This window comes from Vipera berus (assembly GCF_964194415.1).
Source record: "Vipera berus genome assembly, chromosome: Z".
NCBI lineage: Eukaryota > Metazoa > Chordata > Lepidosauria > Squamata > Viperidae > Vipera > Vipera berus.
Window position 1 is genome coordinate 51,968,225 of NC_138205.1, and position 15,256 is coordinate 51,983,480.

At 41.5% G+C, this 15,256-nt stretch overlaps 2 protein-coding genes across 2 annotated transcripts in view; one reads left to right on the forward strand and one right to left on the reverse strand.

Moving 5' to 3' along the window:
- Window positions 1-15,256, forward strand: part of PSME3 (proteasome activator subunit 3) — a 449,122-nt gene that overhangs the window by 372,454 nt on the left and 61,412 nt on the right. The window lies entirely within an intron of this gene.
- The window catches only part of BRCA1 (BRCA1 DNA repair associated), a 75,701-nt gene that overhangs the window by 17,972 nt on the left and 42,473 nt on the right, over window positions 1-15,256 (reverse strand). Inside the window, exons 11-12 of the mRNA XM_081343741.1 lie at window positions 14,746-14,834; window positions 2,535-2,694 (exon numbers count right to left, since the gene is read on the reverse strand). Coding sequence (XP_081199867.1) covers window positions 2,535-2,694; window positions 14,746-14,834 — 249 coding nt within the window. The remainder of the gene's footprint in view (window positions 1-2,534; window positions 2,695-14,745; window positions 14,835-15,256) is intronic.

A 15,256-nucleotide genomic window follows, 5' to 3' on the forward strand; every position in this document is an offset into this window, starting at 1 on the left:
GAGATCCTATAAAAACAAGCATCTTTAAGATTGTTCCAGCAAAATTAATGTATTTTTACATTGTTTTTAATTAATGTATTTTTCTCACAACAAATAAGATTATTTCTGGATATAATTCTTCAAACCCAGAAAAAAATATTTCAGAATCACTATATAGGAGGTAGTAATATATCGACTTTTATATAAATAGCATACAAGATCACAGCGTCACCAAATCTGCAAACATTTTTGCAATATATATAGAGAGAATTGTGAAATACTTAGCCTGTTCAAGAACAAAGAAGCATTCCAGTACACATTCCTAATTAATTTTCCCCAACTTAGTCATTACAGCTAAGAAATGCAAACATTTCCACTTACACTTTGCTTAACATCTTATAAAAATCAGAAAGGTTGATTTCCTTTTTCTCCAAATTAAACAATTATTACTATTTAAATAAAATTATTGCTGATTTATTTCCCCGGACTACAGTAAAATAAAACCAAGATCATGGCATCCGGCCCTCTCAATTCCTGGCAAATAGATGGGGAAGAAATGGAGGTAGTGACAGATTTTATTTTCCTGGGCTCCAAGATCAATGCAGATGGGGACTGTAGCCAAGAAATTAAAAGACGCTTGCTCCTCGGGAGGAAAGCCATGGCAAATCTAGACAGCACACTAAAAAGCAGAGACATCACCCTGTCAACAAAAGTGCGTATAGTCAAGGCTATGGTCTTCCCAGTTGCAATGTATGGCAGTGAAAGCTGGACCATAAAAAAGGCTGAGCGCCAAAGAACTGAGGCCTTGAACTCTGGTGCTGGAGAAGACTCCTGCGAGTCCCTTGGACTGCAAGGCGATCAAACCGGTCAGTCCTAGAGGAGATCAACCCAGACTGCTCTTTAGAAGGCCAGATCCTGAAGCTAAAACTCAAATACTTTGGCCACCTAATGAGAAGGAAGGACTCAGTGGAGAAGAGCCTAATGCTGGGAAAGATTGAGGGCAATAGAAGAAGGGGACGACAGAAAATGAGGTGGCTGGATGGAGTCACTGAAGCAGTAAACGTGGGCTTAAATGGACTCCAGAAGATGGTAGAGGACAGGAAGGCCTGGAGGAACATTGTCCATAGGGTCGCGATGGGTCAGACACGACTTTGCAACTAACAACAACAACACAGTAAAATGTTTGGGCTTTCCTTTGATCTCCAGAGAATTAGAAACTGACTCATGAGAAATTTGGTAAGTCCATTATATTACATGCTTAATTGGGTAAGTGGAAGGATTAATAGATAGTGGAAACATCTATGATCCTGATCTCAAAATATTATATTTAATACAAAACAAAACCAGTCTTGCACAAACTTAAATTAATTTTATCTAGATGCCATGCCATGGAATTGCTGTCTGAGAGTGACTGAGAATAGGGATTACTAACTCTAATTTTACTCGAGATTGAGATTCATATTCGTATCATTCGCAAGGCAAAGTATAGTATCTCTAAATACTTCACAGCTATGGCTATTCTGCTTTTCACCAGAACGTTCTCATCCTAGAGCTTTACAATGTGGCAATCTATTGAACAGAATATTTTGAAAGAATTCAGCTGGCTAATAATTCTGATCCACCTTGTCTATTTAGAACGGTTCTTTTCTAGACCCTGGAAGCAACTTTATTGTTCCCATTGATATTTTAAATCTGGTTCTCATTGCAGCATCCTAGAATGCCTTGAAACTGGCAGAGATTTGTGCTCTGTTCACCTGAAGCCTTGTTCTTTAGAAGGCTCTTAATTATGTCTATTACCTACAGTTCTTCTACTTCAATAAAATGTTAAAAGATATAAGCCTCCGAGATCTCACTATTGTATATTTTGTTGTGCCATGAAACATAATTGGCTTTTCTGGATATAATTAAACTAATTTTCTTTATGTAGAAGCACAGTTCAAGAGAATTGCAAAGAAAAAGCCTGGAACAAGTTCATTTCTTGGAGTAGCTTCCCTAAGACCAAACTAGTTTATTTCCTTAACTAGCTAATAGACCATCACAACAATGCAATAGAAATTCATTTTAAAACTACTGCCATGGCAACAGAACTCAGAGTTAATATTCATAAACTCCACTAGTAACAAAACAAAATTAACTCTATAATTCATCAGTGGCAATCTATACCATGGTACTATACCACATAGAAGACATGTGTTTAGAATGAAAGAGTACAAATAAAACTACCAAAAGGAAATAAAGAGCACCTACAATGGATTGTTCCTCTCAGCTTTGAGTCAATTCCTAGCGGATGCTTGATTCCTACATAGTGTATACTAAACCCAGCAAATAACTGGCAATTTAATATTTCTCTGATAAAAATTAGAGGATTTATGTATGAAATGCATTCATTCAATAATGTATGCATTTTATACATAAATTCATAACAGGATATTCCATTTAAAAATGAATATTTTCTTAATGTTTTATAATTAGGAAGAAATTTCTAAATTCTCAGGATTTCATTATTATTATTATTATTTTTAAAGAAAGGCAGTTTCGGAGCACTGCCAACTCACCCTTTCTCGTTTCTATCTTCTCTGTTTTGAAGTTAGTTTCCTCTCCTTCCAGTGACCATCCTTCAGGGCCAACATTCTGGCTTCCCTGTTGGAGGACAGCTTCAATGATTGCCATCTTTTGCTGCAGTTTCTTTAAGTTGTTTTGCATAGCATCCCTTTGCTACAAACAAAAGAACAAAACACAGGCTTGCCTCAGATAACTTTTCATCAATGAACAGAGAATAAAACATTCAGAAATGAGACACACAGAGAATTTCACATGGAGAAGTGAGAAAGAGAACTTATTAATTATGGTGCTTTCCCTGGGAGGTCTGCATGACACTTATATAGCATTTTATTGGGTTGTTGGTTTGATCTCTGAGCTTTGCGATTTGGCTGCAACTGTTTCGTCTCCATTCAGGGGAACATCTTCAGTACGCTTTGAATTGTGCTTGTCTGCCAGAGCACTGGCCTTTAAATACCTTTTTGTGTGGGTGCTATTTGTCCAGATATTTCTGAGTTATGGTCTGGTTTCGGGCTGTTTGATTGGGTGGTTGCTGTTGCCGGGCCATATTCTTTGGTGTTTAAGTATAATCTGTGTGATATAAATGGTATTTGTTCGTTTGGTTGTCTTTGAGTCACGGTCCGGTTTTGGGTTCTTTGGCTGGCTGGCTGTTGTTAAAATGTGGTATTTTATTACATCTCATTATGGAGTGCAGTGCCTCGTGAGGCTCGAACGCTGGGCTGATGATCAGCAGGCTTGCCTTCAATACCCATTGCTGCTGCAGAATGAGGTGAACTCCCATCACATGCTCCAGCTCGAGTTCAAAAGTGGGCGACTCCAAGTAAATAAATGGGTATCACTTCAGTGGGCAACTTCACAGGAACATGAAAGGAGTCTCCCAGGCAACGGTGATGTCACCAGCAAATCCTTTTACCATGGAAGCACTTCTGACACAGAAGTACTAGTATATCTCATTAGTCATATAATAACTTGAGATTTTAAGTTAATGGCAGCATACAAGTGGCATAAATAAATAAAAAGATAATACCTGTCACTAAAAAATAAGGGCAATTGCTTAATTTATATTTTCACCTTACAAAACAGAGAAAAAAAGGAAGCTAATAAACCTCTAACTCTAGTCATAATTCTGGCTAACAATACTGCACTAACAAAACCAACATCAAGAAGGGAAATGAGTTGCTTAACTTTTTATGCTTTTATTTGTAAATCATTCAGAGTCACTTTGAGAGTGAGATGGGTGCTATCTAAATGTGATTAAAAAAAAATTTCAGGACTCTAATTCTGATCTAAAACTCAAAAATCAAGAACTCTTCCAGTCTGTCCTAAATTGCAAAATAACCGTACCCACATGTACTGCAGGGCAATTACTTAAAATAAGATCCTTTTTCGTTTGGATAATATATTTCATTGTAATTTTTTTTAAAAAAACAGAAAACAATGAACAAAACCAATTTTTAAAATGGTAATATATATACTTCCATAAAACAGGCAATCTAAGTTCTATTACCAAACCAAAAAAGCGAAATAAAACCCTAAGAATTAACATGTTGATTGCTATAAATTACAAATGCTATAAATTATAAATTACAAATATATAAAAGCAATTTATCAAATCATACATAAAAACATTTAAATTGACTTGCTGTGTAATATGTTGGGCATAAGGAAACCATTGTTACTTGAATTTGGTGGAACCTCCACTATGAATATCATAAGGTCAATGTTTGCATTGTTGCCTATTCCCCAATTTTAGTCTCTCAATCTCATATTGTCAGAAAAGCTTCTCTTTTCCAATGTTGTAGCAGATTGAGTCTTGTCTCTATGAATGTGCATCTTAATAAATTGTGATGCTGTACATTTATGTTTTCTGGGATCATAACTAATAAAAGTATTTGTGGTTTTAATTCAAAATTTATTTCCAGAAGTTTCTGAATATTTATTTCTTTCCAGTACTTTTGTGTTTTTTGGGAAAGCCATCGTTTATTTATTTATTTATTTTTGGGACTTATGTGCCGGCCTATCTCCCGAAGGACTCAGGGCGGCTAACAACAATAAAAGACAATAATACAAATGTAAAAAAATAAATAAATTAAAGCCCCAATGATAAAATATTAAAAACATTTTTAAAAATCCCTATTGTCAGTCCAGGTCAGCCTGATGGAAAAGAAATGTTTTAAGGCCGCGACAAAAGGACCGGAGGTCCAGGGCCATCCGGAGCTCAAGGGGAAGTTGATTCCACAGGGCAGACGCTCCCACAGAGAAGGCCCTCCCCCTGGGGGTCACAAGCCGACATTGTCTAGCCGACGGCACCCTGAGGAGGCCCTCCCTGTGTGAGCGCACCGGGTGATGGGAAGTTGTTCCTGGCAGCAGACGGTCCTGCAAATATCCTGGGCCTAAGCCATGTAGGGCTTTAAAGGTAAGAACCAGCACCTTAAATCTCATCCGGAGGGCAACCGGTAACCAATGCAGCTCACGCAGGAGGGGTGTAATATGGGAGTATCGGGATGCTCCCATCACAACCCGTGCGGCCGCATTCTGCACCAGCTGGAGCCTCCGGATGGTCTTCAAGTGCAGCCCCATGTAGAGAGCATAGCAGTAATCTATACAGGAGGTAACGAGTGCATGAGTGACCGTACATAGAGCATCTCGGTCCAGATAGGGGCGCAACTGGCGCACCAGGCGAACCTGGGCAAATGCCCCCCTGGCCACAACTCCTATATGCTCTTCAAAACTGAGTCGTGTATCCGGGAGGACGCCTAAGTTGCACGCCCTATCAACGGGAGGTAACACCTCTCCTCCCATAACCAAAGATGGAACCTCTTGGACTAAACGAGATGCCAGTATGTAAAGCCACTCAGTCTTAGCCGGGTTGATCTGGAGCCTGTTCTTCCCCATCCAGATTCGTACCGCTTCCAGGCAGCGGGACATCACGTCGAGGGCATCACTGGGTTGGTTCGGGGTGGAGATGAAAAGCTGGGTATCATCAGCATATTGATGATACCTCACCCCAAAACCATGGATGATCTCGCCCAGTGGCTTCATATAGATGTTGAACAGGAGGGGAGAGAGGACCGACCCCTGGGGCACCCCACAACTAAGGGGGCTCTGGGTTGACCTCTGCCCTCCTGCCAACACCGTCTGCGAACGGCCCAAGATGTAGGAGAACCACCGTAAAACAGTGCCTCCCACTCCCAACCCCCCAAGACGTCGCAGCAAGATACCATGGTCAATGGTATCAAAAGCCGCAGAGAGATCTAATAGGACCAGGACAGAGGAACAACCCCTATCCCGGGCCTGCCAGAGATCATCCACCAGCACGACCAATGCCGTCTCCGTGCTGTACCCGGGCCTGAAACCCGATTGGTATGGATCCAGATACTCAAGTTTCCTCCAGGACCAAAGGGAGCTGCCGTGCCACCACGCTCTCAACAACCTTCACGTTGGAGACAGGACGAAAGTTATTTAGAATAGCTGGATCCAAGGCAGGTTTCTTGAGGAGGGGCCTCACCACTGCCTCCTTCAAGGTGGCAGGGAAGCACCCCTCACTCAAGAAAGCATTAATAACTACCAGGAGCCAGCCTCGTGTAACCTCCTGAGCCGCATAAACCAGCCAGGAGGGCTAGTTTATTTTTTCTCTTCCTTGGCAATAATTGACAATTGTATGCCTGTAGAACATTTTGTCATGGAAGCTTTAATTATCTTCCCCTTTCACAATTTTATTTCTTTCCATTAATCGATGTAATTGTTTTGAAATATATTTCTTTTTCAAATTCATTGTCAATTTTGTGACTGAAATATTTTTTTTCATGTTCTGATATGATTTTGTATATAATTATTTATTATTATTCTCTATAGCTTTTATCATCTTTTCTCTTTTCTAATTTATTTGAAAAATGTTTTTTTTTATATTTAAAAACAATTTTGAAATAGTTAATCATTTTTTGGAATTATCATCTTTAATACAGTTAGTTGATGTTAACGTATTTAACATCAGTGTTGTCAATCTGGATTGGTTTTATGAATCTGCTTTTTTCTTTATTTTTTTCTTTAATTATGGTTTTATCATTTTTATTTGCTGCAAGCTTTATTAAAATATAGCCTTATGAGATACAAGCTTTGCATATAAGCTGTCTCCCAAATAGTTACCTCTGACATCCCCAGATATATAATTTTTAATTTTTCTTTGTATTTCTGCAATATACTTTCTTGAAGTAATAGAATATCCGTTCATCCATCATCTGAAAGGCATTTTCCCCCTGAAGATATTAGAATTCCTGTGTGATTTGTGTGTACCATTGAGCAATTCTATACTTCTTTGATAGATGGGGTGAGAGCCTTCAAAATCTACCACATATGAATTCTCGAGTACATTTAACAGGGCTTTTCAACCTTTTCACCCATTGTACCACTTTTAGGATATGGCAACATCCGAGTACCACCAGTTGCCTAGCAAGGTGTCAAAAACTTGATGACCAAAAAAATAAAGAGGAAAAAAGTGATGTAGTACAGGTAGTCCTCGACTTACAACAGTTCGCTTAGTGACTGTTTGAAGTTACAATGGCACTGAAAAAAGTGCCCCCCCCAAGCAACAGCCGAGCAAGAAACCTGCCCGCCCGCCTGGCGGCACTCTTCCTCCTGTCTGAGGTTTTCATTGTGAGCATTTCTGTTGAGAATTGGCAGCAGGGATGGGGGTTTGTTTTTTATTTTCCCCCCCTCTGCTGGGTGGTTGCAGCAGGTTTTGGTCACTTCACATGACCCTGGGACACTGTGACCGTCATAAATATGAATCAGTTGCCAAGCATCTGAATGTAAATCACAAGACCCTGGGTATGCTGCAACATTCCAGCTGATCGGCGCTTCTTCTGGGCTCAACAGACGTGCCAGGATCAGCGCTGAGCTCCAGCTGGAGCTGATCCTGGCGCTTCCGCTGAGCCCTGACAGCCCTGCAGCTCCAGCCATCTCTCGCTCAGCCTTGTGCGGTGCTGCCACCAGTTCAGCTCATTCCCCTCTCCCACTACCAGTTTTCTAGGATGGTCACGTTCAACCTGCCAGGTGCCAATGTACCACAACTGATACCCGTACCACTGGTTGAAAAGCCCTGCATTTACAGTAATGTCTTGCTAGAAAAAACCCTGTAATTTCTTGCTTTGGGATAGCTTTAAAATCTCTAAGTATTGGTCAAAGCCAGTATTTCCACATATTGAAAACCTTTTAAAAGGTGCTGTCTCCTTTTTCCCCTTGGGATGATTTGTCTAAGTTTTAATCTAGCACTCTATTTCCTACAATAATCATTTCCTCCCCTGTAATTCCTATCAATAACTGGAAGAATCTTTCCTAGAATTCTTCCTTATTTGTGCTTGGAGCATAAAGACATGCCAGCATTAAGATATTATCTCTTAATTTCAGAATTAAAATTCGTCCTTCTTTATCTTTTAATGCTTCTAGTATTCCTAGTATTTAAAATAAAATACTATTCTATGTTTGTCTTTCCTATTGCTGAATATGTCTACTCTAATTTATTTTTCTCAGTAAATTGGCCTGGTTTTAATAATAATAGAATAGAGCTGGAAGCGATCTTGAAGGTCTTCTAGTCCAGCCCCTGGCTCAAGCAGGAGAAGCTATACCGTCTCAGACAAGTGACTGTCTAGCCCAGGGGTCAGCAACCTGAAACAGCAAAAGAGCCACTCGGAACCGGTTCCGTCACACACACAAAAAAGTGGGAGCCGCAAAATGTGTGCGCGCATGCGTGCACGCACACACATGTGCAGAACAAGGCAAAATGTGCACCAGCCCTGCCCCCGTCCACCTCTAGTATGGACGGCTCTGCTGTCCTGGCTTTTCCTCCCTCAGAAAAAACTGCTCTCCCCCCGCCCTGCACTCTCTCTCTCTGGGACTTTTTTCTTTCCGCCTTTTGTAAAGCTTCGGAATCAGCTCCTTCCCTGGATCACTTGCACTGCACTGATCCTCGGCAGCCCCAACACCCATGCCACATTCTGAGCCGCGCGCACCTGTCGCTGCCTGGTGCCGCCAGCTTACCGGGGGGGGGGGGGACTCGCAGGCCAAGCCACGCGAAGACGAGGAAGGAAACGGCCTTTCAGAGGATCCCGCCCGGGCCCCCCTCGGAGGCAACGGGCCCTTCCCCGGCTGAAGGAAGTCTCACGAGCGTCTCCTGCAGTGTGGCTCTCCCGAGCCGGGAGGCACCTGCGTGGCGGTGGGTCTCCCTGGCGATGGGCGCTGGGTCGTGGCGCCACCTTCAGCCTGGGTGCCGCTGGAGCCACCCGAGCGACCTGCCCCTCCCCCCGGGGCCTCCAAACCTCCGCTGCCCCATTCTCTCAATGGGAATGGGGCGGCGGAGGTTCGGAGAGCTGCTGCCTTCGTCCGCGTTTCTTTCAGCACCGAAAAAAAAGCGGACGACGGCAGCAGCTCTCCAAACAGGGCGGCGGAGGTTTGGAGAGCTGCGCGGAAGGCAGCAGCTCTCCAAATGGGGCGGCGGAGGTTTGGAGAGCTGCTGCCTTTGTCAAACACAGACGAAGGCAGCAGCTCTCTAAATGGGGCGCCGCCCTGTTTGGAGAGCTGCTGCCTTTGTCCGCATTTCTTTCGACCCCGAAAGAAACGCGGACGAACACAGCAGCTCTCCAAACCTCCGCTGCCCCATTTGGAGAGCTGCTGCCTTCGTCTGTATTTGACAAAGGCAGCAGCTCTCCAAACCTCTGCCACCCCATTCTCTCAATGGGACTTTTTTACTCCCACTTTTTTTTCAGAACTGCACATGGCAGAGGAGGACTGGGAGCCACAGGAGACAGCTTAAAGAGCCGCATGCGGCTCTGGAGTCGTGGGTTGCCGACCCGTGGTCTAGCCTCTTCTTAAAAACCTGCAGTGATGAAGCACCCACAATTTCTGGAGGCAAGCTATTCCACTGCTTAATTGTACTCACTGTCAGGAAGTTTCTCCTTAATTCCAGGTTGCTTCTCTGTTTGGTCAGTTTCCAACCATTGTTTTTTGTCCTGCCCTCTGGTGCTTTGGAGAACAGATTGACCCTCCTCTTCTTTGTGGCAGCCCCTCAAATACTGGAGTACTGCTATCATGTCATTCCTATTTCTTCTTTAGACCAGCCAAACCCAAACCCTGCAGCCATTCTTCATATGTTTTACTCTCCAGGCCTTTGATCATCTTAGTTTCTCCTCTGAATTTTTTCCAAGCTGACATCTTTTTTGTGATAGGGTGACCAAAACTGGCTGCAATATTACAGGTATGGTCTTACTAGGTTTTTTTTTATAAAGTGGTATTAATACCTCGAGTAATCTTGATTCTATACTAATACAACCCAGGATTGTATTAGCTTTTTAGGTTGCTGCTGCACACTGCTGGCTCATGGTCAAGTGATCATCCACTAGGACTCCTAGATCTCTCTCACAGTTACTGTTTTTAAGCCAGGTCTTGCCCAGTCTGTACTTGTACCTTTGATTTTTCCTGCCTAAATGTAAAACTTTGCTTTTCTCCACATTAAAACTCATTTTGTTGGACAGGGCCCATTGTTCAAATCTGACAAGATCTTTTTGGATCCTGAGTTTGTCTTCTGGGGTGTTGGCTACTGCCAGTTTGGTGTCATCTGCAAATTTGATGAGTTCTCCTTCAATTTCCTCATCTAAGTCATTTATGAGGATATTGAAGAGTACTGGGCCTAAGACGGAACCTTGTGGTACCTCACTAATTACTTCTCTCCATGTGGATGAAGTGCCATTGAGGACTACTTGTTGAGTACGGTTTGCCAGTCAGCTACAGATCAATCTGGTGGTGATGTTGTCTATTCCATCTTTTTCTAACTTAGAAAGGTGTAAGTTGTGGTCTACCTTATCAAATGCCTTACTGAAGTCTAAGTATACTATGTCCACAGTATTTTGCTGGTCTATTAGTTTAGTCATTTTATCAAAGAATGAAATAAGATTGGTTGGCATGATCTGTTTTTGACAAACCTGTGGTGGCTACTGGTTATAACTTTATTTGCTTCTTGGTGTTTTTTGTCTTTTGCAGTGGTTTTTTTTTGGTATGTTGGGCTATGGTTTCTTTTTCAAAAAAAAAAAAAAAAGCTCCCTCTATTGGCTTTCGAAAGCCTATTGCAGGGATAGGCAATCTTGGCTCTTTTTTATGACTTGTGGACTTCACCTCCCAGAAATCCTGAGCCAGCCACGCTGAGGGGAAAGAGAGAGGTTTCCAAGCTCAGCCATGGTGGCTCAGGAATTCTGGGAGTTGAAGTCCTTGAGTCATAAAAGAGCCAAGGTTGCCTATCCTGCACTAGAGGAGGACATTAAAATTATTTACAAGGTTACTTCTTTAGGAACTAAACTTTTAGAATCTAAAACAGCTAATTCAAAAAAGCCAACAGGTTTTTCTTGCCTAAATGTAGAACCTTAGTTTATGATGTTGAAATTTATCAGTCCTTCGATATCTAATAAATTGCAACAACTTGCCCAAATAGCTGGCCTGCCCACTTCCAGCTTTTTGATTAAGTGCCATCTAGTAATTGTTAACTCTTAGACCACAGATATATTTTCTCCGTAATGATCAATCCCCTGGTCTTACAGATCTAATAGTACACTGTAACTGATTGTGTCTTCTGTTTCCTTCCATTTTTCTCAGCATTAAAGCCATCTCCATTTGTTCACTTTCTTGACTGTCCACAGCATTCTTTGGAGTGCTAACCAACACCAAAGTTCTAAAATACAGCTTGCACTATTCTGATCTTTGTAGATATACACACATCACAACCTCCAAATAGCTTCTCCAAGGCCTTCAGAGTGCTAATCTGCTCAGTGTTTCTTGGCTGTTCATTCCTTTATGGTTGATCCTAAAAGGCAGAAACTCTCCACCACTTCAATATCTTTACTATCATTTCTAAGGCTAGTTGTTCTGCCCCAATGTCAACAGTTTGCTTTGTTTTACATTTAATTTTAGTACCATTCTTTCACTGTACTCTTTGTCTTATTATTACATCTTGCAGATCCTTTGCATTTTCAACTATGAGGGTAATGTCATCACCATCGCATGGGTTATTGATGTTTCTTCCTCCAGTTTTAAAACCCTGTTCATCTTCTAATCTTCTAATTTCCCTTAATATATAGGGAGAATATTCAGCATTGCTACACTCTTTTGTCAGCCTGCCTGTCTTATCATGTTCTGTCCATACTGTGGTTTTCTCATGAGGGGACTCTTACATTTCTGAGCATGTTTCACAGTTTATAGTAATTGACATAATTGAATTTCTTTCTATAATTAATGAAGCACACTTCTTTCTGACATTCCTTGGCTATCTTAGTTATGCAGTATGTATCAGCAATAAAAACGTCTAGCTCGGAACTTTTTCGTCCTTCTAATTTCCACCCTCTTCAAATGTTTGTAAAGTTATGTGCCAGATTAAAACATTTAAATTAAAGTACAGTACTAGTCACCTGTACCCCACAAGTCATTCCTTAAGTACCTTAATATGGGCAAAATGATTACATCTGATTCAGGTAATCCCCGAGTTATGGGCATTCACTTAGTGCCCATTCGAAGTTATGTGAGAAGTGCCCCCTAGTGTTCATGAGCAAGTCCTGAAATTATGAATGTTGCAACACCATGGCAAGTTGTTCACCCTTACGAACAATTGCAGAGGCTCTTCAACATTCCCCCATTTCCCCTGCTCCCACAACTCCTTCCCCCTCCCATCCTGCCGTGCCAGACTCACTTACCTTGCAAAGATCTGTCTTCTCTCTGCCATAGTTTTTTTTCCTTTGAGGGAGAGGAGAGTCGACAGAAGCTCCTGGGTGCCATAATATTGTGTGAGTTCAAGCACCCATCCGCTTTTGCAGAGAATGGGTGCTGTGAGATCACAGACCTTAGAAACTTTCATTCTTGGCACGGAAAATGTTTGTGATGCCCATCTCCTGCTCCTCCCCACAACTCCTTTCTGCCACCACCAGAACACTTTTCACTTAGATGGAGACCTGACGGACACTGGGAACTTCGTTTATGTGCAAATGGGGTGTTTGCAAACGGAGTGAATTGTGAAGTATTTGAGTGCCTATGGGACACTTGGGAGAGAATCACTCCATTTCCAAGTGTCCCATTTGCACACAGACGAAACTCCCAGTCTCCATCCGGGCGAAAAGTGTTTGAGCACCTATGAGGCACTTGGAAATGGAGTGATTCACTCTCTTCCAAGCGTCCCATAGGTGCTCAAACACGTTTCATCCTGACAGAAACCTGATGGAGACTGGAAGCTTCGTCTGTGTGTAAATGGGGCACTTGGAAACAGATTTGCTCCATTTCCAAGCACCACATTTGCATGGAGACAAAGCTCCCAGTTTCCATCTGGACAAAAAGTGTTTGCGCACCTATGGGGCACTTGGAAATAGAATGATTCACATCCTTCCAAGTGTCCAATATGTGCTCAAACACTTTTCACCTGGATGGAGACCCGTTGGAGACTGGAAACTTCATCTGCAAAAGAGGATGGCGCCTGAACTTGCGTGATATTATGGCACCCAGGAGCTTTCATGGACTCTCCTCTTCCTCAAAGAAACAGCGGCAGAGAGGAGGCAGATGTTTGAAAAGTGAGTCCAGTGTGGCAGGGAGGGAGAAGGTATCTTAGTGGGTCGGGAGGTCTTGGGGGCCTGTTCCATCACTAGACCCCCCATGGCCTTCCCCACCTGAGATACCTCATGTGCCTTTAAAGAGCCACACGTTCAATTAATGAATGTACGGGCGAAAGCAGGGAGTGATTACGTTCAAGGTACAAGTTTCACTCCTATGAATCCTCGAGTTACGAATGGAACGGGCAGGCTCCATTACATTCTTAAATCGAGGACTACCAGTATTTCATCTGTTATTTAGCATTAAGAGAAATATTAAAGATGACAATGAAAAATAATATTTTCTTAGCATTTTATTTCTTCCTTCTGCTAAAGACTAAACTGTGTAGTAAGTCCCTTGCCATTCAAGCTGCAACATGATTTTTTATGGCCAGTGTTGGATATGACTGTGACTGATAGAAGAGGAATGATGGGAGATAATGGAGCCTCTTATCATAGGTGATTAGAGCACTTTAATTATGACTGGAGAAAATGATGGGCTCGTCTGCAACAGGAACAATTTGAATTAAGTCACAATCTTTCTGCTGTATTTTAAAATTCATTCATATTTTGGGCTTGACTCCTAGCTCTCACTGGCATTAACATGGAATGAGGAAGTTGGTATAAAGAGGTGAAATACTGCTGCACTGCTATGAAGCTGTGTCATTGGCTGAACATCACTAGTTACCTGATGAGAAAACTGGAACAATCAGTGCTTGCCACAAATTATTTCCCTCAATGGGTCTTAAATTCACTTTACAGAGCAAAGTGGTGGAGCAGTGGGCTAATGCCTCCTTAAGTAACACCAGCTCCCTGCAATTAGTGCAGGTTCGCGTCCCACCAGGCTCAAGGTTGACTCAGCCTTCCATCCTTCCAAGGTAGGTAAAATGAGGACCCAGATTGTTGGGGGCAATAAGCTGACTTTGTAATAATGCTGCTTGGGGGGGGGGGGCGAAAGCCCTAATAAGCAGGCATATACATAGAATGAAGGCTATTGCTAAGCACATTGGTTTGTGCTTAAATTGTAAGCTGCCCTGAGTCTTCGGAGAAGGGCAGGATATAAATGGGATTAAAATAAAAAAATAAAATAAATAAATAAATGCAAGATATGTCTTAAGATATAGACGGAATAGAAGAGAAACAACTTCCCAAGGCAACGAGATTTATACAGACCTCTGGTGAGATGATATCACTCCCCTCACTTATTTCTAATTTAATTGTGATAACAGGACATTTTTATCAAAATCACTAAGCAGAATAAATAAGTGTGTTTAAAAAAAGATCAGAATAAGAATTGTTAAGAAAAAAAATAGCTGAACCAGAAGTGAAAGCATCTTTTTTCCTGTATCTTCTCCATATTTGAATGTCACAGTTATGCACCCTTTTTAATCAACTTTTTAACAGACTAAACATATCTAGCCCTTTGTATTATCACCCAAATAAATTTTCAATCCTTTCATCATCTTAGCTAATCTTCCTCAAATAACTCACATTCATTGCAACCTCTTCCATATACAGTAGCATCTATCTAATCTTATTTTACCATTCACATAAATTAGGTCATCACATTTATGCTTGAAAACATACAACCTCATACCTGTGTGGTGAGAATTTCACTCTGGGAGAACTGACCTAGTGAATCTTCCAGATGGGTTGCTTCACTGGCATAGGGCATCATTTCTTCACCTTACAGAAACAAAATGTTTTATAGAGAGTAAGAGAGACAACAAACAATTCTTGGGTAGAGTTGGGGGTGGGAAGGTCATTGAAAAAATAATAAGAGGAAGTTAAGAAACTGCAGAACTCTAGATTTTTTTTACAGGATCTGAATTTAGATCATATAGATATATAAGCAATAAAGCATCCTATATGACAGATAGCTATTTGGTATTGATGTTACTTGATACTAGGCTGTTAATGAAAAACAAAATTAATAAAAAATATGAGAAGGAAATTGAGCAGAACCCCCAAAATAGCAGTTTCTCTAAACTAAACTTCTCTGTTTATGAGTGGTCTCAGCCTATGAGGGTTTAATGAAAAGTAATTTTGAGTCTGATTTAGAAAGACTGATACAGCAGAGACCCAGATAGGTTTTACCCCATATTTAA